At 45.0% G+C, this 23,873-nt stretch overlaps 2 protein-coding genes across 6 annotated transcripts in view; one reads left to right on the top strand and one right to left on the bottom strand.

The window, feature by feature from the left end:
* The window catches only part of LOC119659923, a 122,042-nt gene extending 105,658 nt beyond the window's left edge, over positions 1 to 16,384 (top strand). For both annotated transcript variants that reach the window (XM_038068260.1, XM_038068259.1), the window contains one exon: positions 15,580 to 16,384. In XM_038068260.1, coding sequence (XP_037924188.1) covers positions 15,580 to 15,914 — 335 coding nt within the window. In that variant the 3' untranslated portion in view covers positions 15,915 to 16,384. The remainder of the gene's footprint in view (positions 1 to 15,579) is intronic.
* The window catches only part of LOC119659922 (dipeptidase 1), a 394,749-nt gene that overhangs the window by 73,910 nt on the left and 296,966 nt on the right, over positions 1 to 23,873 (bottom strand). The gene's annotated exons all lie outside the window — the stretch shown is intronic.

Genomic DNA, 23,873 nt, shown 5'->3' with positions numbered 1-23,873 from the left:
AGTTGGACATCTTAAACAAATGCTAGACATTATTGGGCTCATATAAGCGTCGAAAACTGTGCTAGCTCGTGCTTGGATCATTGTGAACGCAGAATTTTTAGTAAACTTGAATGCCCCAAAGAATTCACCACAAATCTTCTGTTGCGAAGGAAATTTTGTGAGCCGAACGTTACAGAAGGATTATTATAATGAACTTCTTTTGTGGAACGTGCTTCCTGGAAAACGCAATGGTGGTGGTCCTTTTTCGGAGGTTACAGCTGCGAACTGCACCACATAAGTAAATTTATATTTCAAAACATGTAGTAATAGTAGTAGCATTGAAGACTTGGATATCTAAACGGCGTATGTGTATGGGGTAGGTAGATAGGTATCACTGGCCGCTCCGAGGAGCCCAATTAGCGCCTTGGTGAGTCGTTTTGATGCCACAAACTCTTAGGACCGTGACTGTTGTTATGGGAGCAGGGAGGGAGAGTCCATCCAGTTCGGATCTTCAGAGCCAGGCCGTAGCATTCACGAAAGAAAGCAGCTCTCTCACCTTGCAGCTAGAAATCTCACTGAGGTCCCCAAAGAATGGTTTACCCAGTGTCCACAGCGTGACTCTAGCCAGAGCTGGGCAATCGCAGAGAAAGTGCATGAGGGTTTCCCTTCCTTCTCTACAGCTTCGGCAATGCGAATTTGAGGGTATGCCGAGCCTAGGGGCATGGTCCCCTATGGGCCAGTGCCCCGTGCGTAATCTTGAATGCATTTGCACGCGTCTGACATAGGAGCTCTCGTGATCGGGCTATGTTATAAGCGGGCCAAATTCTCCTTGACTTGGCACAGCTCGCACGCCTTCACCATCTTAGGCCCGTGGCTGCTAGGTAGTGCGAGTAGACTCGGCCCCCGACAGCCACCACCGGAACACGGACTGTATTCGCCGAGGGACTACCAAGAGCAGAGCCTTGTCTGATCAATCCGTCAGCCTGCTTATTCTCCTCTATGTTCCTATGCCCGGGAACCCAGAGAAGAGTGATCTTGAGCGTGCCGCCCGGATGGTTCAGCGTCTCTGCACTGCTCCACCAGCCTGGAAGCTGTCGTTGCTGAGTACAAGGCCTTGATGGCCGCTTTGCTGTCGGTCAGAATGGCTTTGTTACACTTGGGGCTCGAATTTCGCTCCAGCTATCGACAGACTTCCAATATCGCCAGGAGTGGTGTATAAGAAGATAAAATCGCTGAGAAAGCGCCGAAAAAGGCCATTCAATTCATACATGCATTGAAAGGTGTGACAAAGTGAAAAAGTTACTGTGCATAAGAGGCTCCAAGGACCAGATTATCAATTGTTAAGGCAATACCGATTCAGAATATATACAAAGTGATTTAAAACAGAATCATGCTTTCATCAAATACATTTTAGCGTTTAATTATTGTCCTCAACTTCTGAGTTCCTGAACAAGTTGCCTTTTACAAAGCAGGGCTAAAAGGCAGTTAAAAGGTGACCATGCAAGTCTGCTGACACTTCAATGCGGGTTCACAAAAGGGACTGTTGATACACGCTCGATATATAACCTCAAATGTGGAGGTAGCATCTGGGTTGGCATTCTCACCCACCCAAAATCACGCACTTGAGTTAGTCTTGCATTGACTTCGGGAACTGTTTTTGAATATTTGTTGGAAAAAAATTAGGATAGAACTTTTGTCTTCACCTAATATTCCGCAATTTGGTACCCACACCTGTCAGAAAAATACGTCCCTAATTTCTTGGTAACATTTTTGATCCTATTATGAATTTGTGAGCGGCATCTTTATGAAAATATTTTGCTCATTTAATTAATTTTTGGTACATTCAACCCTGCGATAGCGAACACAGTCTACCAATAATTTCAAATTAATTTTGTCCGATAACAACTATCCTTTCATATCTCAATAAATAATTAACGAAACTCCACCATATCTTTCTGAATATTTTTGAAAGTGTTAAATTCCAAGGAGAAATCCCATTAACATCACTGACTCGTTGCGAGTTTCAGTTTTCATTTACTTCCCTGGAATCTTTCAACCCAAACCTTGTAGTCAACCTGCAGCCCTTAGCATCGACGAGCCAGTTTTTACCATCATAACGATACCCTTAAAGTCACAAGAGGTTTTTGTGTTCACCAACAAAGTCATTAGTGCTACCTAATGTCTTGTAAAGAGATATTGAAGGAAAACCATTTTCTGGCTTTTCATTACCTATAAAAGTGAGGCGGGCGAAATCTATGACCGAAAAAAACGGGAGCAGTCTAAAGCCATAACAACCCCGAGAAGGAAACGGATCGTAAGAACATGGATGAGAATATATTGAGGAACGTTGCCGGGAATGTTTCGGATGGGACGGGAAATATGTTGTGCTTTGTTTCGGGAAAAGATGTCGGGTCACAGCAATTAAATGGATTTATGTCGATTGATATGTATACCCCAAGTCAGGTGATTTGTTATCCAACTACTAATTACTGGTGCTGGCAAATGAGTGAGCTTTCATGGCTAATTCAAAGCGGTTTCCTTGCGTGTAAAGTTCTGCTCGTATGGCATTAATGCGTCTTTATTACATGCAGGCTCGCTTCAGTCCTGGCAATAAAAGTTGAGGGCTTATGGCAAATTGAATGGGCACTAAAAGTTTCAATGGTGTAGGACGTCATCATTGAGGACGCACTATGAAGTGGCTACGCTATCATACCATAGCGAATCACAGGGTCGTTGAAACTGTTTCTGTGTTCGCTCGCACTTGAGGTAAGACACTGTGTAACGTGGCTTATCTTCAGATCAAAAACTTTCACTATACAATTCCTGAAGATTTTCCAATAATCTGCTTATAGGACACCTATTTTTGTATTTGATTATTTTTCCTTTTGATCCTTCACCTCTGGGTATCGGGGAAGAGAATGTCCTTGAGGAGCTGAAATAAATCCTTCGAACCTAACCTTTGATGCACAGAAGCTTATAGTGTGGCATCGAAATCTGAAAACTCGTTAAATAAGGCTTTGACTGAAGTACTAATAACATTCGAAGTTATCAAATATTTGGTAGATATTGAATTTCTTCTTGGTATTTAGCGGAAGTCCTCAGACAATCGAATGACTCCGCTCATGTTGCCATATATGAAGGAATCATTCTGAATATTCTAACAGCAGCGATATCACAAATTAAATTCGACACAAAACTCTTCCCTCATAAAGTATTCAACAAAATCACGATATCTTCTGATTGCTGATTGAGCACTTCCATATTCAATCCCAAGGCTCTTTCCAATCGAGTACCTCCAATGAAGAATAATATCATCCGTAAAGACGACATTGGCGGGCAGGACTATCATGTTCTGAACATGTCTCAACTTCCCCATTAATAATTGATATGAAGAATGGAAACGTACGTTCCGCAAAAGTGATAATCATTCGCAACGGAAATATCAAGATTTATGACTGTTTGAAGAGCGCGAAAAACGTATAAATTTTGGGGAAAGATGTAACCTGCGCCGCCTAACACCTATACCTAAGATAGCAGGAGGCATTCATGATTTATCGGCTGAAATATGTATAACGTATCTATAATATCCCTAAGGGTTCGCTCGTTAAAATCATGAGTGGCGATTAGGTTACTCATTCGTATTGGTATAGGCTGGAGTCAGTAATAATATATCAGCATAAGATATTTCACCTTTAGAAAGAAAATACTTTTTGATTCATATCAGTGGAAGGGCCGTCCAATTCTGTAGCTTTAACAGTCGATGGTGTAGGGGATATTTGTACCCAATGGGAACAATCATAGGTTTGACAGTTGACGTTTTAATTTTATGAATTGAAAAAAAAAATCAAATGATAGGAATGGTAATATCTTTCCACCCTTTCTTTGGTGCAAAACTAAATATTTCTGTCAATTGAACTTTCCTCCATATGGCCAAAGAAATAGATCGAGACCATAAACTAATTTCAATCTACACCTGTTGTTTGTAGCTCTATGATTGCAGTGACCAAAACTTTTGTAGTCCTTTTAATGATCTACTTAGCCTATCTTCTTAATTACTTTTCAAATCTTGGACCACCCTTTGGACCCCTAACTATGGTTTATTTCAAGAAGACCACATACAATAAATTCATTTCTGGTATCGTATATGTGATGCGTGGGATGGGACACGCGCCAGTTAGGTGCCTCATACCCAAGAAGACTACATTGAAAAGCAGGAAATCGAGTTTCTGAGCGGCACGACATGTCATTTCAAATATACGGCTTAAGTACGAGATAGTTAACTGGCGCGTGTGTCGATGATGCCTATATATGTAGTTTTCTTGTGTGCTTCCCCATCTCATGCATCATATACATGACTCCAATCCAAGAGTATATGCGCATGTGTTGAAGAACGTCGAACTTGTGCAATGCTTTTTTTCAACCATATAAATTCATCCAATGCGCACTTTCTCTGATCGTGGCAAATACAATCCTTTTACTTCTGGTGAATTATCTGACCTAGAGTGACCCCTACAATAAGTGGACGAAACCTTCTGCTTAATTACACAATTATCAAAAAGCTACGTCCACCTGCCTCCGTTTCTAACTAAAGAAGAAGGGGAGATTGCCCAAAGACTTTAAAGATACGCAACAGTAATTCTTAATAAGGAGGATTAACTACAACACTTTCTTTGGTCTGTAGTGCAAGGTCACTCCATGGTTGACAAGTGCATATTCGGAATTGTTGGAGCAATCCGTTCAGACTGCAACATCGAGCACACATGCAGACTGACATATTTTTGTATGGTTTGAATCAAACTGGGTGACCGTTCCAGAATATCAAGGGAAACCGTGATCCCATGATCAGCCCATGCTTGTATGCAAGGTTTTGATGAATTTTGTATTTTCCTTGTTCCTTTATTGCACACGTGCTAAAGCAGTGCAGCCGGAAATGAGCTCGATCAACGTCTCTAACGCCGAATCAAATATTCTGCACTGGTCGTCCTTCACCTATTCTTTCACTATAAGCTATTTATGAGTTCGGTTGGCGACCATGCCGTCTTGAATGGGAGTACACAGCCATGCGTTCGACAAATGTAAATTGATATTTTCTTCGGCACCCATTCATCAATTCGTTTTTGGTCTGCAACTTAGCGGACTGGAAGCTCGATCCTTTAAATTAAGTGGTAAGCTGTGATGCTGATCCACACCGTCAGTCATTCCCCTCTCCCCGATGTCACGAGGCAGGTTCATCTACTCCATAACAGGGTTTGGATGATGCATTCGGAATTTTGACGTTGGCGACTGAGTGGGGCCACAATACACCTGTCACCCTTATTTGAAATGTCCCCACTTTTAAACCCATCTGTCTATGGCGCTTCACCTTATATGTCATGCCGCCATCAACAAGTCAGTCACTACTGCTCTGATGATGTCAGCCGTAACCCAGGTAAAGTTTACGAACTCGACTTCGGCTATCATCATTTTATCAGAGCAATATATGTTAGATCGCTGTAGATTACCGACCAAGCCAGTTTAGACTCTCCCTTAGGATCACGGTCAAAGTTATTTTCCTTGGCCCGACCTCCATCCTCGTCTCCGAGTCTCCTCGAGCTAAAGAAAAACTCCCAAAGTAATAGTTTTACCCGATTATTTTTCTCTCTCGACGTACCACATAGCATGAGACAGAAAGGGAAAACAACGACTCCATTTTCAAGTCCAGTGCTAACCAGTGTGCTTAATTATGTGGAAAAAAGAGGACGTCTTAAATTAAAAGTCTTCCACTAATGGAAGAAAAGCCTACAACCGAGATCATGACGCTTTTGCAAAGGCAATAGGCTGACGCTATTAGGATTAAGAGTTTACTTTCTTCTCTCGAACTATCACCAGCACCTTCAAAATCATCAAATCAATCCTCCTCGATCAGCTGGTTGCACTGCCTGACAAACTGGCATATCATTCTCATTACCACAACTGGAGTCCAGTTTCCCAATATTGAATCTCTTGCTACACGTATTTCAGTTCAACTCACTTTCCCCACCTGAAAACAGCGTTGAGGAGACGCAACTTCGCGGAGTCTTTCAGCACAGAGGACGACAAATTTTGCATCATGAAATTACTGCCAAAGTTCTATCTTTTAGAAATAAACCTAGGAAACTAGCAGCATGATATACTCGGGCTGTGGAGGTCGACTAGTTGACCATCAGATCCACAGATCTGGTTCATCAAAGAAGAGCTTAAACAATTCTCAGCCCTGGGAATTATTTTGCTTTTGCCCAACCAGTTAGTGGCCCGCCGCAGTTTACCACAGAAATTCCGAGATATGACAAAATATAGTACCAAAATTCGTGGATCTGGCTTGTCATGCGATTTCAACAAATGATGCACTATTTGGCATTGGACGTTAACTATTCTTTCATTTCCACCAGCTGGAGTTAACTAAAGGACACTTCGGCTAAAATCGGTTTCCCTAGGTACTTTAAAGTAATCCTTCCCAATCAAAACATGACTAATACTCCTCGGTCCCACACCTCGATATTCTTCCCAATGGTAGAAACGTCATCCCTTCAGCCCTTGCAGTCAAAAACTGACTTCCCTTCCAGGACTCTTTTATTTCGTTTTGAGAATGATGGGGTCCTAAGTCCGCATCAACTTATTGCTGGACCGGACCAAATGGGAAGCAACTTACTCCCTCTATCCTGGTCCACGGACCCCTCGTTTAGGGCTTGCACCCGAACGTTTATTTGTTCATTTCTACTTTACTTAATTTCGTTGCAGCTGAATATTACTCTTTCTCATTGGCGCCCTCTTGTTGTTAATTTTGAACCTTCCTTTGTTACTTAGTAACGTATAACCTAGTGGTAATGCAACATTCTTGTGACACAGCTTGATAGTAATGTAGATGTAGTCCGGAGTTGTACGTGCATATCGAGTGGTCTAGAGTTTTCGGAGTTTATTTGTTGCTTGTTTGAGACAACAGTGCGGTATACCATACTGCCAAACACACAGCCTTCAGCATTCGATCATCCCGAACTGAACTCCCTTTCCTCATTTTGTTGCAAGCTTTCCATGGGTTCACTAATGGCAGTTGGAGGTTGTATGCCGGTTAAGCAGGGTTCATGGTTAGCCTTACAAGTTTAATTGGAATTTTCAATCATAACACCATGTGTAATTTAAGTCATACTAATGTGTCAGGCGATGACGGCTTTACAGTTTCTTGCCAGGGCAGAGGCAAATCGTTGCCTCACCTCTGCCCTGGGAGCAGCGTGATCGAAGCGGCTCGCAGATACTAATGTTTTCATGTTGTCTCTGCTCAAACTTAAGAAGACTAAACATAGGAGATTCATCCCTCGGCGCATTGGTTGAAATTGTATGATGGAAAAATATCATTGCGCATCTTCCAACATTGCCGTACGTGCACGGGTAAAATTCCGCGCATAAGGTTTGGTGTTTCTGTCGTGTGTGTGAACCACAAGGCCACGGGTCAGTTAGCTATGTTGTCCCAACCCCGCGAATATGCCTTGACATTTCGCTCGACCAAGACACTTGATTTGCTGCTCCTATACGCAGTGTTCTTATAGAAAGCCATGTAGCGCCCCTTCCCGGACCGGGAATCACACTAGGGTTGGACTACAGCAAAACTATAAAAAATGATTCCTTCCCCCGTTTTGGGCGACTCCCTTGTTACGTTTGTACCGAAAAATAGTTTAATCACAAAACTTGTCGTGAAAAGGACCCTTTCCATTGCTCTAAGGAAATCGGCACGCCTTGAAAAGTGAGGTACCAGACGAGTGAAATTACTATCTAATCCCCTATGATAGATATACCGACAAAGAATAAGTAAACTACCGACGACGATGTGGGTTAAAAGGTACTTGGCCTACTTTCTCTCTTGGTATTGAGTATAAAGTCCTTTAAGTAAAATGATTGAGATATCGTCTCATGCAAAACACACTTTTCTCACTTTTCATTGAAAAATTCATATTGTAATTTAAGAAAAACTCCAGGAGGTATCACAATTTTCCATTACCATTTCCTTCTCCTCAAACCGAATGAAAGTACAACCAGCTATCCTCTGCAATTACCCCATATTACCTTATCCCTGCACAAGGTCGTCGCATTTACCGCACTTTCTCAGTATCCTTTACAAAACAAACCTCTGAAAATCGTGGAGCATAAAGAAGGGAATTTTCTGGTTTTTTGTATTATTTTGTGTAAGTGTCGAGTCCCCGGGTCGATGTAAGCCCCTTAATAGGGTCGACTTGTTACGAATTATTTATGACAGACAAGACGTTTTTCGGGGAGCATACATTTTACATGAGGGCTCGTCGTGATTGTTCTCCAGTTTCGGCTGCCTTAACGATACAACACCGACACGACAGTAGGGAAATATTAGCATAATCCTGGCATTGTTACAGCGTTTTCCAGTGCCAAGGTTTTGCGGCGGTGTACATCCTGGAAGCCTCGCACTAATACGAATGTAATCAATATAAAACGCTTATTAGTTATTAAGACTGTCATGTTCTTATCTTAGCATTTAAGCCCACCGCGGAGAGGGTGCACTTTCCCAGGAAACCTGCCTGGAAGGATGACGAATTTGAAGGCGTTATTAGGGCCGGAGGGTGTTTCAGGAAATGGCTTATTTGGAATGCGTAATCGCACGCTGGATGATGTTTGGAAATTAAATGGCAAGTGATTAAGTTGACGAGAGTAGGACCGAGACGTAGTAGTTAATTAATGTATGCAATGTAATGTTTCCTGAGAATTACACGCCTGATTTATTATGTATCGTTTGCATAAGACAGAATTAAAAGGAGTTGATTGTCTGGCTAATGTATTCAAGCCTCGCTAATAGCTTCCTTGAGCTGGAAAATGCCAATCAATTTATTATTGAGTAAGCCAAACTAAGGCACAAATTGCTGTTGTCTTCTAGGATCGTTGTGGAGTTTGTTGAAATATTTGTAAAATTGACTTTGATTGATTATACCGAGGTGCAGACATAACTGCCATTTGTAATAATTGCGGGGGTGGGACTTAGCAGGACTATTGTGGCAAACCGTAGAAAGGAATTTCAGGAGGGACCGCGGGCTCGAGCTCCTTTTCCATAGTGGAGTCGAAATTTGGAAAGAGTCGGTTTTATTTTTCGCAAAAAATGTCCTGTCTTACCAGAATAGGACATTGAACCAGAAGGGTGCTGGGCAATCGCAGAGGAAGTGCATGAGGGTTTCCCTTCCTTCTCCGCAGCTTCGGCAATGCGAATTGTAGGGGTATGCCGAGCCTAGCGGCATGGTCCCTTATGGGCCAGTGCCCCGTGCAGACCACCGTAGCACTGATACTTAGGGTATGTATTTATTTGTCCTATTGTTGATAGATCTGCTTCAGTTTGTGCGCCATCATCCTGAAGAAAAATTTAATCTTGGCTGCCTGGTTCGAACTGTGAAGCATCCTACAAAGGTTATGATCGGGACAGTCATCAGCGGCAAAGGTGCTGGGCGTTTGTACGTGGTAAAAGGCATAATGAGGCAAAATCAGAATAAAGAAGTCTTGCAAACTCGGTTGGTTCCCCAGCTTAGAGAATGGTTTCCGAGTGAGGAGCCATTCATTTCAAGCAGGATGGGGCTCCCGGGTCAAACGGCGCAATCTGTGAAAAGTTATCTGCGAGAGCGAAATATGGCCGGGTAATAGCCCCGATATGAACCCAGTTGAAAATTTGTGGGAGCTGAGCTGAGTGGCTAAGGAAGTGATCACGACCAAAACTCAGCTCCTAGAAAAAATTAACCATGTGTAGAACCATCACCGCAGGAGTGCAGGATAGAGTACAATCTTGCATTGATAGCATGCCGCGCAGAATGGAAGCTATCATAGCGGCAAACGGTGGCTCAACCGAATATTAATATTTCCTGGCATACATTTCAGCATTCTTTAGCAGTTAATAAATAGATATTTTTTCCAAAAAGATGATGTTTTATTTTGTCGTTAACAATTAGGTAACTAAGTACATTTACATACACATTAAATAAATGTGCCTATTAATAAATTCTAAAAGCTCCAAAATACCCGATTTAAAATACACGGTGCGTCTAATATTAATCTAATAACGATCATCTTTTTTTTTTTTTTGTGCGTACACGGAGATGGAAAATCTTAGAAAGATACGTCCGCCGCCCGAACGGCGGAACTACAGCGGGCGCGTGTAGGATTCACACCCACTAAAAACCACCCCCGGTCTCTCCAGCCCCAGCCCCGCGGGACCACCATTGAGGTATTACTTCGCGGGGTAGGTTTGCTCTTAGGCACTCATCCTTCTCCTATTTGCAGCTTTCCTCCTTCTTTGTTCCTTCAGCAACTCCTCCTGCATTGGGATGATTGCGGAGCCAACCGCAAGCCACTTCTCCTCGGACTCCAGCATCTCAGTAACCAAGCTCTCCGGGGTCCCGCTCCTGCCCAGCACCTGGTTTAAGCTCCTTCTCTCCATCGCAAATCGTGGGCAGTGAAACATCACATGCTCTGGATCCTCCGGTATGCCATCGCATCTGGGACAATTCGGAAAATCATCCAACCCAAAGCGGTGAAGATACTGCCTGTAGCAACCACCGTGTCTCGTGAGGAACTGGGTAATGTGGTAGTTGGTCTCCCCATGTTTTCGCTAAGCCACACCCTAATGTTGGGAATGAGCCTGTGCGCCCACCGACCTTTCGCAGACTCGTCCCATCTGCGTTGCCAGAGATCAAGCGACTCTGACCTTGCCGCACTTCTACGCTGTGCATGCCCCTCCATATGTCTTGCATTGTACAGGACACTCATTTCTTTGGCCAGAATGTCAACCGGGATCATGCCTGCCACCACCAATACTGCCTCATCTGATGTGGTTCTAAAAGCACTGCAAACCCTCAAAGCCATCCGCCGGTAAACCGAGTTCACCTGCTTCCGTCGCTGAGAGTTTGCAAGCGCCTCTGCCCACACAGGCGACGAGTAGAGCAGGATGGAGCGCACCACTCCTGCTAGCACCAACCTCCGGCAATGTTTCGGCCCACCAATATTTGGCAACTTTTTTGCAAGTGCCGTGGTGGCACTGGCTGCCTTTTGGCATGCATACTCTAGGTGTTCCCTAAAACTCAATTTGGTATCATTTATTACCCCCAGGTATTTGATAGCCGGCTTTGATACGATCGTATGTCCACCGACCTCCACTTTTACAGTGTTATTTTTCCTGCGTTTCGTTATTAAGACCGCTTCCGTTTTCGCGTCCGCCAAGGTCAGCCCGGCCTTTTCTAGCCAGGACTTTACCGCTCTCACTGTTTCTGTTGCGTAAACCTCCACATCTTCTGGGTGTTTTGCTGCAATAACCACAGCTAGGTCATCAGCAAAGCCGACAATCGTAGTCCCCTTTGGGACGGGAAGAGCAAGCACCCCATTATGCATGATATTCCACAACAGGGGACCAAGTACCGATCCCTGTGGTACCCCGGCTGTGATAATGTACTCTTTGGGGCCCTCATCCGTCCCGTACCAGACAGTCCTCTCTGAGAGGTACTTTTCCACCAAATAGTATCCGGGGACACCTATGTCAGCGAACGCCCGTTTAATTCTATTCCAGTTGGCCGAGTTGAATGCGTTTTTGACATCCAACGCCCCCACGGCACAGCAGCCGCCAGAAATCAGTGCACCTTTTGCCAGGTTTACCACCATGCCAATTGCGTCCACCGTAGAGTGGGCGCGTCGGAAACCAAACTGGCGTTCCGACAAAGCATTGCTGGCTTCGACGATGGGCAGGAGTCTGTTGTAGATGACTCTCTCCATCATCTTTCCCATTGTATCCAACAGGCAGATAGGACGGTACGACGCTGGGTTTCCAGGTGGCTTGCCAGGCTTCGGAAGCAACACCAACTTTTGCTTTTTCCACTGGGCAGGGAATATTCCTTCTTTTAGGCACGCCTCGAAGGTGTTGGCGAAAAGGTCGGGCCTAGTCTTCACTGCCAGTTTCAAAGCTCGGTTGGGGATGCCATCCAACCCTGGGGCCTTGTTGTCACCGAACCTACCACATATTTCCCGCAGCTCCTCCACAGTTACAGGCGGTATTATGCCGTCATTTAGCTGGAGAAAACTTTGCCTTCCTCTATTTTCGTGGTGAGGGAACAGAGTGGTAACAATCTGTTTCAGGAGGCGCGGACAGGTCACCTGGGGTGATTTTCGCAGCCTTTTCATCATCACTCTGTAAGCCTCGCCCCAAGGGTTTATGTCGGCATGGTCGCACAGCTGTTTGAAGCAGTTCTTTTTGCTGCTCCGAATGGCTTCCTTTAGGCGGCCACGCAATTGCTTGTGTGCCTCCTCTCGACCGTCGCCACCGGGTTTTCCCCTGAGCCTCTGGCAAAGCCTCCTTGCCCGAAAACATGCGGCTTGCAAACTTGCGATTTCGTTGTTCCACCAGTAGTTGGGTTGCCTACTGGGGAGCAATCGCCTTCTGGGCATAGTAGCATCGCATGCTTCCGTCACCCATCGAGTGATCTGGGTGGCTTTCTCTCCAGCCGTACGATTCAGGGATATGTCGGATTTGAGCACCGCGGAAAACGTGTCCCCCTCGAAAGCTTTCACTGTCCAGCCAAGCATACCACCCGGCATTCTGCGAAAACCCTTTTTCGAGCTCGATCCGCCCTTGATCTCTATGCAGATTGCCTGGTGGTCGTTGTGAGTATAGTCCTCACTGACATGCCAAGCGATTCTACTGGCTAAAGTGGCACTCACGTATGTCAGGTCCACTATAGACCCCAGGCCCCTTCCCCGGAAAGTGTACGAAAACCCAACATTCGCCAGTACCACATCCAGCTCCGCGAATGCTTCGAGGAGAACACGTCCCCTGACATTAGTTACCCGGCTGCCCCATTCAAGAGCCCACGCATTGAAATCGCCTCCTATTATGATCGGCCAACGTCCTCTTGCATCCAAAGCAAGAGCGGCAAGCATCCGCTCATACTCGACGAGTGTAGCGCTGGGTGGAGCATAGCAGCTGTAGATGTGGATGCCGTTCACCTTCGCTCTGCTGAAGCCCTCCTCCGGGTGCTCCATTATTTCCTGGAAGGCTTGTTCTCCACAAGTCCACAGCGCTGCTTGGCCTGTTTGGTCTTTGACCCAAACGCTACCACCGCGCTTTCGGTATGGTTCACTTAGGATGGCCACATCGATGTTTTGCTCACGGATGGTTTGCGCGCGCCGCCTCGCAGTGGTTGAGATTGATTTATATCAACCTCATCTGCAATTTGTGCTAAGGGCTCTCCTGTATTCCGGGCACCTGCTGCTGCCCGCAATGTGCCGATGGTCCACACCCTCCTTTCCTTTGCACAGTAGACAATTTGGGTCAGCTCCGCAGTCCTTGCGGATGTGGCCTTCCACTCCGCATCTCCTGCATTGCTTTGACCTGTCATTTGGGTGACTTCGCAATGTGACCAAAGCCAAGACATCTAAAGCACCGTTTTAACGCCACCTGTTCCCTAAGGCGACACATAACCCAGCCTATTCTCACTCTCCCTGCTGCTAACAGTTTGAGTGCGTTCTCCACTGGTAAGCTGATGATGGCGGTTTGTGTTCCCCCATAGGCTTTCCTTAGCGTTTTCACCACTGACTCTTGTAGTCCGGCAAGATCGAACTGTTTCTCCAACGCTTCGCGAACCTCCTCCTTCGTCGTGCTTTCATCTATATCTTTGCAGATTATAGTGATCTCCGGCCTGCTAGCTCTTATGTCGGCTTCCTGCCCTAAAGTCTTCCCGATTTGGCTTAAGAATTTGTCCGCGGTTACATCCTTGGATTTCTTAAGTTCCAACATAAGATCTCCCTTCTGGGACCGTCTAATGCGGCTGACGTTGTCTCCCAAATTGGTGAGTTCGGGGTCAGCCTTCACTTTCCTGAGAATGTCGGCGTATGACCCTTCGCCTCCGGTCTAATCTTCCTCCGATAATTTCTTTTCCGTGGTTCTACCTTCCTCCAAGCTTCCGCATCCGCCTTTGAAGGTTCGATCCCTTTTCTCGAGGTAGCCACTGCAGTATTTTCACTGGTAGCTTCAGACGTACTTTTCATGAACTCCGCCTTTTTGGGAGTTGAGTCCTTTTTTCTTTTCGGGGTTTGCTGGCCTGTTGAGTCATTCAGCTTCTCGCGCAGCCTCTTTTCCGGTTTCTCCCCTTTTGTGTTTTGAACCGGCGTTACTTGAGTTGCCTGGTTCACTTTTCCAATCGGCGACTTCCCTACTCGTTCATTCTGGGCCTTGCCGTACGTCAAACGGATGCCTCTTATCATGGCCCTTTTATTTTGGTGAATGTTCCTGCGCTCCTTTATAAACTCACACAGCTCCATGATCTTTTTACCGAGGGCAGTAAAGGCAGCTCCAGACTGATCATTACCCAAAACATCGCTCGGGTGAATCGGCGTCAGTGATTCTTCCTCATCGAAGACTCCCGCTATACGCTTCCCACTGGGGGTAGCGATCGGGGGGCTTGTGCCCGTGTGGGAGAGGATCTGCGAAAAATCGAGCTCCTTCTGAACGGGTCCATCACTGGAGCCAGTTCAAGTTCCTTCCGTACGCTTGTAACATTAGATGCCACAGTAGCCAAGGTTCCCACTACTGAGGCACTGCGGTCGTTGGATATCGACGGCCGGGAGCCCACTTGCTCACTCCCAAAAACCGCCGGCACTGGATTTCCGAAGCCCTGCACCGTAACTTCATTCTTCTTCTGCTCCTCCATGTTTGGTTTTATTTCTGGGTATCCTTCCCATAGCCAATTTTTATCCACGGGTGGGCGTTTACTTCCCACCTACCCGGCCTGCGCATAAACATGCCCATACACGCACATCTCCGGATGCGTGCATGTGCATGGCCATGACACATTCGCCGAGCATTCCCTTATCCGCACGAAGGGACGCGCCTGATGGGAGATTTGGCAACTCCACACAGGAATAATATCATCTAATAACAATCCTAATAATATGGCCAGGGACTGTATGCTACCATCAACGGCATTCCGTTCCCCGCTTCCTTGTTGAATCCAAAAATCTCAGAAATTCAATATCAAAAAGCATTTCAAAATAACTACGAATAGCCACCCCCCGCCAGCATCGTGTTAAATTCCTCAAAAAATCGTCTCTAGCAAAATTTCAATTTATTCGAGCAAAATACTCGGCCCCCAGAATTTGCAGGCAGGTCGCAAACAGGTCAACTGAAATGCTCTGGCTTTGTTTACATCGATATTGTTTACTTTGGTTTTGTTTACATTGAATTTGTTTACATTAAGTTTGTTTACTTTGACGAAGAAGAAGACTTTGTTTACTTTTGAGGAACAAGACTTTGTTTACATTTACGTTGCCCATCCAAGGTACCTGAGCCAAGCCCTGAATGTCCAATTGCGGTAAACCGAAGCAGAACTGGGTAGACTGCTACCTTCCGATTGTTTACGTGTTTTTGCAATGAGACCATTCAAACATGTCTCCCTCGCCATTCGAAGATACCGGGCAGACCGACGGATTCGGTTCTCTGAAGTGTTAAACAGGACGTGCTTCACGTGGTCTCATTGCAAACATGTCTCCCTCCATTTGCCTATTCAATCCTTCTAACCATTTCCTTTCTTTATTTATTTACAGGACCAAAACCGTGCCTCATGCGGACGTCGACTGCAGCTCTAAAAGACGAGATCAATTCCGAAGCGTGTCCAGATCTAGATCAACAAAATTGTCGGACAATCTGTGCTGCCAGAGGATATAAGGAGAGCTTGCAGGACCTTCGAGATCGTGTTGCTGAAGGCGCACCTGCTGCTGAGTTGGAACATCACCACCCGCGAATGGCTAAGCGTTTGCACCTACGTAAATCCTTCATTTTGGGACCACTCACAGTTTCTTCGCTGGACTCTGCTGCGGATCTGTCGGCAAATGTCCTTGGTAGCCCTCGAAACTGCCCAGGGAGACAGTGCGTCCTATGATTGTGTTTTTTGTTAATATAAACAACCACTTTGCATTTGAAATGTTCATAAATATATGTGTCGATATCCTTGATCAATTCCTGTCAATAAAGTTTCATCCACACGTAATCTGATATCTTTTTATTTAAATTGGAATAAAAACGCTTGAAATGCGTGGATCCGTCGTCAGGAAGGTAAGCATTCCGCCATCACATCCCTACATCATCCCTTTCTCGTCTCCGCACGATGACTTTTCCAAAATGGCCAGAAAAATCTTTCAAATCCAACAAACAACGTCCCCATCTGACCGGCCCGAGCAATTTTGCTTGCGATCGAAATTTACGAAAATTCTGCCCAGAGTACTAGGCGACCAGAACCCGCAGCAGGTAAAATAGTTCGGCTCAAGTTGGGCCGAGGCGCTTTGTTTTGTAAACAAAATCTGTTTTGTTTACATTGTTGGCTATTGAATTGTGAATTATATGGAGGGTAATGTTTACTCAATTTTTCCAAGATGGCGAAGCATCGCCCAATGAAATAAGATCAATTGGGGAAGGACTTCAAATGAAAAATTTCTTTGTAAAACGCAATGTTCATAGATGAGACCAGTTCACTTTGTACATTCGAAAAAAGTAATTGGATGAAGTTGAAAAAAAAAGGACACGCCACACTTACGAAAAAAGTAAAAGAAAAACTAAGGAAAACTGTAATTCAAAAAATGTTTGTCCAAAAATCTCCTTTGAAAATTCAAAGGAATTTACCATGGTAACAGGCCAATTAGTGGCCATCCGGGAAAAGACGAGGACAGGCTTGGGGACAGAATGTCCGCCAGAGAGGTGACAGAAGCCTTATTTTCACGATGGGTGTTGGAGACCATGCAATGACCTTCGCCTTCATCAGAGAGAAAGGATTACACGCTACAATCAGCACCCCTCTGAGGACTAGGTTCGCGGTCTCCACATAGAGAGAGAGAGATTAAGGGTTTTTTTTTTTGAGAGGAAGGTAGATGAATGCGTTTACGGACAGAGTATTGGAGTCTCGCAACAGTACACTGTCGAACTACCAACTAAATACCTCCCTGTCATCAGAGAATTAGCCTGGAACCGTTTAACACAATACTTCGGGATAGCCCTCTCGCTCTCCCAGCTTTGGGAGCCGTCAAGTCAGGGAATCCCTGTCACCAACGGGAGGGAAGGAAGAGAGTTGTTAGTTCAGGGAACCCCTTGCCATCCGGTCACTTCAATCTTCTTCATAATAAGAAGAGCCCGAACATAAAGCGCAATACGATTTCAGTTACCAGCGCTCTTCAATATCTCTGACAATGTTGTCTGGAGAGAGCTCCCCTGTGCCGGCATAAAGCTGCTGACGAAAGCCGTCCCACCTCTCGTCGACGAGTCGCGCAGTCCATCTGGCTCTAGTTTCACTTTGCCAAATTAGTTGCTACTCGTCTAGGGTGCGTTGTCGTTCTTCACGAGTAACCTCCTCCCTTGGCTCTTTTCCCTTGCGCTTGTATATGGCATGACGCTCCTTAGCAAGAATGGCAACGGGGATCACTCCCGCGATTACCATCATAGCCGGTTCAGAGACAATGCAATACGCAGACGCCACTCGTATAGCCTCCCGTCTCTGCACTTGAGCAAGGCGTTTACGATGCACCTGGTGGTCAAGGACATCAGCCCATACCTCCGCGCCATAGAGCACAACCGACTGAGTTGCTCCCATAAGAAGACGTCTCCTAGTAGAAATAGGGCCCCAAACATTCGCCATTAGCCGACTCAAGGTCGAGACTGCAGTTGCAGCCCTGTCCGCTGCTGATTTGATTTGCTCGAAGAAGGTATTTAACCGATGATTTTGACTGTATAGTCAACTCGCCGATCGATATGGGACGCAGAGTCTGGTCAAGATAACTACTTCGGCTTTTTTCCAGCGCAAGGATGAAACCATGAGCAGTCATCCGTCACCCGTTTACCCGTCGCATCAATATGCCAAGTCGGCTTTGCGTCAGGCAACAAGTACTGCAACGTCGACGTCGCAAAGGAGTTGTCTCCGGCTCAGGGGAGTCCCAGTGTGTCTCGGCATGTATTGCTCATTAGCAGTTCGCTCCTCACCGAGAAGTTTAGTTTAGTTTAGTTAAATGGGGGGAGCTGCAGCTCCGAGCACTCAGGCCATTATTAGGCCCATTGTACTATCCCCGTAAGTTGCCTATTCAATGGCTTCCCGCCTACGGTATTCGCAGGCTTTAGCGAATCTGAGAACATTCTCAAGAGGCAGAGAGTGTGCAGATTCTTCATTGAAGAAAACCTTGCCAAGGTATCTTCGTCTGAGATCTGAGGATGCCGGGCAGCTGCATAAAAAGTGCAGGGCAGTTTCCTCCTCCTCCTCACATTGGCTGCACACAGCCGAAACTACTACCCCAATCTTTTCCATATGGTAGTTTAAGGGGCAGTGTCCCGTCAAAAGCCCTACTAGGGTTTTCATGTCCCACTTCTTAAGGGACAACAAAAATGCCGCTCTAGTGGCCCTAGGCTGCTTCACAAGGATTTTCGCTTGCCGGCAAGAGTCCAAATTTCTCCACTCGGTTGCGTGAATCCTTGCAATTTCACCCTTCAGAGTAGACTTGACAGTAGATGGTCGGATTCCAAGAGCTGGTTCTGGGCCCACCATTGTGGATCCAGACCCTCGGCGAGCCAGTCTATCAGCCCCCTCATTACCGGCGATGCTAGAGTGCCCCGGCACCCACATCAGGAATGTTTCGTTCAGTCGGCCAAGTTTCAGCAGCACCTGATGACAACTCCACACCAACTGGCTTGATATGTTGTTGCCATCTAGTGCTGATAATGCCGCCCGACTGTCGGAACAGATTCGAATGGTGCGACCCCTCCATTTCTGTCGCAGACATTCTTCTGCTGCCAATGAAATGGCATATATCTCCGCCTGGAATATGGTCGTCATTTTTCCGAGGGGTCGGGCCTGTTCTATAATCAGATTCTCCGAGAACACGCCTGCACCCGATCCATCCTCCGTGACTGACCCGTCGGTGGAGATTATTAGGTCTGTAATCTGAAAAGACTCATGGCCACTTGTCGACCATTCTTCTCTTTCGGTGATTACGACAGTGTATGTCTTTTCAAAGACGAATCTGGAAACCATATGATCGGTCGGCATCAGGGCTACCGGATGTTTTTCAAGGAATTTCCATATAGACGCATGCCCGTTGGATTGGCCGCCTTTCCACGCCCCAATGGTATCGAGCTTATATGCGTCGTTGGCTGCTTTCCGTTTCACCTCCAAGTGGATGGGGGGTAAATTTAGGATGGCTTCAAGTGCCGCAGTCGGCGTAGTACTCATTGCTCCAGTAATACTTAGGCAACCAAGTCTCTGAATCTGCGTCAGCAGCTTCCTGCTGTTAGCAAAGTTCAGTCTTGGCCACCAGACGATGCATGCATACATCAAAATGGGTTTTATTATGGATGTATACATCCAATATATCCGTTTAGGTGAAAGTCCCCAGGTCTTACCTATCGCATTCCTACAGCACCAGAGCAATCTGCAGGATTTCTGGTATTGTTCCTGGATATGATGCTTCCACGTTAACTTGGAGTCGAAATGTACTCCTAAGTACTTGACTGTTTGTGCCAGCTGGATTTCCGCCCCTGCTAAGGTGGGTAACGTATAGCTGCCCCACCTGACGTTCCTAGTGAACATAACTAGTCCAGTCTTTCTAGCGTTCACCGTGAGTCCATTGCGGAGCCACCAGCTGTGGATTACATCCTCACCGAGAAACTTTCTCGAGGCTGCTACCTAGGTTGCAGGTCGGGCACACCGGGGACACCACTCCCCGTATCGTAAGCGACCCGTTAAGGATTGTTCACGACCCCTGCAGGTACTACTAGCGTATTGCTAGCATCAATGGTGCCCAAAATCGGCGGCCCGAGATACAGCTACAGATATATTGTAGCGGGAGTGGCTTGCTCTACCCTATTGTATGTGGTACAGACAATCTGAAGTAGGTAATAATGAACAGTGCTTCCTGGATAGGATAGCCTCAGGCGAAGGGACGTTTTTCGTTTCTGACGTGATCCCAATGGGTTTGCCTGAAGGCATGAAAGAGCAGCAAGAGAAGAAACACCGAAAAAGCGACATCAGAGGTAGGCTGATTCCCAATAAGGTCGTTGCTCTCATACCCTAATTATCCATATTGAGAAATAGATTCAGCGACACACCGGACGGAATTAATTACATCTGGCAGGGCATAGTGGTAATAGCAAGTACTTGTATGTACTCGGCTTTTTCTACTTTGCTTAACGTGGACCCCGCGCGGAGCTCCTTTCAGTGTGAGAATTGTTGGTACAAAAGATGGGCTTGTCCAGAGCAGCTACTATACTCTCCGGTTCAGATAATGGTATTGGGTCAGTAATATGTGAGTCGTCTTATGGATGACGGCAGTGGGCTTTTAGAAACAGATTTCGATCATGTCTAAAGGGACGCTCCAATAGGCTTTTAAATCAACGAGCGCGTTGGAAGATTGCAGACTATCATTTGGGAAAAAATTGAATATGGAAGAGTTCACATAAAAGGACTAATATCCATAGTTAATCGAGCAATTTTCTAGAAATTATGAAAAAGCCAAGAATTGTTTATGGACATACCATTTTCTAAAACTTTTGAATGTTTTGAACCTTATCTCTTATCTCCAGTAGCTTGGCAGGAGTCCATCACTTGTTGAATAAAAAAAAATTTACTAAACGAGTTCTTCACTTCAACTGCCAAAAAGGATTCGGAAAAATCCATCCTTTTCCATTACTTCAAAAATATTTCATGAACACAAGACCCTCAAAGATCTTTGAGTACTACCTTCAATCTACTTAGTATCGTAAATACTTAGAAATGGAGTCATATTTCCTCAATATTTCATGATCAAATAAGTGCACTTTTGTCTACAATGCACCGTGCACTCCCGGAAATAAAAAATGCACTGAAATTGATTAAACTACCCCAGATTGCAACTGGTATACGTTTACCATCACAGGCAACCGAAAGTATATAATATCGAAAACCTCAACAACAAAACTAGGAAAATGGAACCCGAAAAAAACAAAAGTGCAACCTGCATGACTCAAATCTCGGTACCATCCTGTGCAAAGTGAGTTTTGAATGCACTTCTGTCGGTCGTTCGACAGGATATAAGCGGAAAACCCGTTCGTGCGCTGAACTACTTACCAAATTTTCAAGTCTTCTCGGCAATTTCAGTTTATTTTTGTCTCGGGACTCGTTTAAAGGACTTCTTCCGTTTTAATGATATTGTGCCATGGCAAGTCTGACTTTAATTTAGAATGAAGACAGTAAAGGATTATGTGCTCGAGTAAGACGCCGTTCAAGGATGTGCGTGTTCTTATAAATAATTTCCAGAATTTTTCCAAGAGGATTGAAGCCAAGCGGGAGAAACAAGGAAGCTTGAATTGCTTCCTGGAATCCCAAGTCTGCATGAATAAATACTGAGGTCGCCACAAATATTACTTTAGCCAATTGAAAGTTCGGTTCTTCTAAGAGGTACAAAGCGGGTTGAACATTTTCAATGATAAGTTCTTGAAATAAACAAAAGTCCCAGGAAAGTTACAGTATCTTTGTGGGAAACTCTCAAAAGTTCCTTTTACCAATAATTAAAGGGAAATACTTGTTGAAAGGAACTTTGTGGACTTCTGTTTGTATTACTTACAGGTTAGAGAAGTTGTTCTTGAAAAGAAGGAAGATACTCAAAGTTCCAAGAATATAAAGACGTAGGAAGAGGAAAATCTCCTTTTACTCGTAATTCATAACCGATTGGAAGTCAAAGGTTTGATTTGTACTGTGAGAAGTGGGTAGAAATGTCCTGAAATGCTACAGAGATATACCAAACTGAGGGAACTTATTCACAATGCTGAGTAAAGGAATATTGTTGATGTACCTTTGTCAATTTCTGGTATACTTAGCATCTCTGCTTTGCTTGTTCGTTAGTATAATGAGTAACAATTCCAAGGATCTTTATTGCTGAAACCACAGACTCTTAAATAAATCCTTCTCAGAGAAGCAATGAATATTATAATGCGGTCTGATTCTACCAATTACTTCCACAATTCTAAGAAACAGCAGTAGCTGAAAGAGCTTCTATTTTGTTGGGAAGCTATCTAGTGATAAAACACTTCCGTTTAAACGGATAAACTATAGGAGGGAAGAGAGACCTTTATTAACCTCTCTATTTTAAGATTGAAGAAGCAACGGCGACATTCATACAAGTAGATGGTCGGTCTGCCCAAAGCAACCGCGGCCTCTGGGTTGTCAACATCCAGAATACCTCCATTTGCAGTCTGCTTGAATAAATCCCTGTCAAATAATGGCCGGGTCCTGCTCGGCTGGGCCACGATCCCGTTCAATAAATAAAGAACCCCAAATACAAGTAGGCGTAACTGATCCAAAACTCAAGACACAAACTATGACCTAACGAAGCTAATGGACGTTTCGTTGGATGTCAGCTAAAGGACAACATCAGCAAAGACCCTTAGGTTCATAAGAGTGGAACTCAATAGGGTTGGACTGAAACAAGGGCCTATTTCCAATCTTCACTGGAATCATAATAGGACAACATTTCCGCATGATTGGTACTTACTATGTGAGTAAATGTTGGGACTGTTTTCCAGGAACTCCAGATGAAGTTTGCTAAAATTCATCAAAAACAACTATTTAAAGATATTCCATTGTGCCCATTACGGCCCCATGGCCTTGGTCGTAAGAAGCTTGAAAAACATAGTGGTTAGCGGTTTGATGAGAAAGAAGAGAGTTGTCTTCAACAAAATAATGCATACGCGATCCACTGGGGTGAATCTTGCCCTATTTCAATACAAAAGTTCATTGAAACAGTCCCGGTTTCATCGTTTTCGTTATTTGGTCTTACTGTTTTCTAGACTTAGCAGTGATTAATCAAGTTATTTCTACGCCAACAGTTGGAGCCAATCCAATCCATGGCCATGGCACAGCTCCATCCTTTCTCCTGCATATATCCAGTAAAATAATAAGATAACTATCTTTATAAAGGAGATGGAAATCCTTCATAAATGTTGATAAATGAGATCACTTGTGAGAGCGTTTATGGTGGGGGAGAAGCTAGAGCCTCTGAGAACCAGCCCGTGGTAGCCCATTGTACGCGACTCACAGAATCCCGGAATCGTTAATGTATCGCAGGGTTTCCGTTAGTGGAAGTGATGCCACCCATCGCAACTGGAGAACATTATCACCGAAGATCTAATGTCTGATGCACCCATAGACCTGGCATTCACATGGGAAATGGTCCGTGGATTCCGCTTTCTCATTACAGGAGGGATACGTATTATTTTGAATGATTCCCCTCCTGAATATATGTTCTGCTAGTGTATTATGGCCTGTCAGAATGCCCACAATACTCCTGCAAGTCTTCCTGCTTTTAGATGTGATAAACCTTGCGGTATGCATATTTGGTTCTCACAGGAAAAGTGTGGTGTGTCTAACAGCATTTAGGTCCTGCAACCTGTGATTATGAGAAGCTTGTTCTTAGTTTATGCAGACAGGCTTAGCCAATGGTACTGATACTCCAATTTCTGGTCGAGGTGATCAAAGAGCTACTCAAAGCTTTCAATGCAGCCTGGCTTTCACTGTTGATTGCCTGCCCTTCAATCGCTCGCCAATCACCCAGTTTGCCTGTTCTGTTTTTGAACAATCGGCGTGGAAACTTCCGTATATCCATTCGTATATGTATTCTACAAAAATGGCGATAGAACACCTCCTTGGGGGCGGCATCTGCGTTGCATCTGTTGTTAGGTAGCAATCACACCCACTTCGGTACACAGTAATTTATGCGTCAGCGTAGCATAGATCCACTTAATTAAAGTATCATCTGGCGGCATCACTGAAATGCCCCTTCAATATCCGCGAAATCCCCATCGCATAGTCACACTTCAGAGTTGCATCCTCTAT

Source organism: Hermetia illucens, chromosome 6 (genome assembly GCF_905115235.1).
Source record: "Hermetia illucens chromosome 6, iHerIll2.2.curated.20191125, whole genome shotgun sequence".
Classification (NCBI taxonomy): Eukaryota; Metazoa; Arthropoda; class Insecta; order Diptera; family Stratiomyidae; genus Hermetia; species Hermetia illucens.
This window is presented reverse-complemented; position numbering and strand designations above follow the sequence as displayed.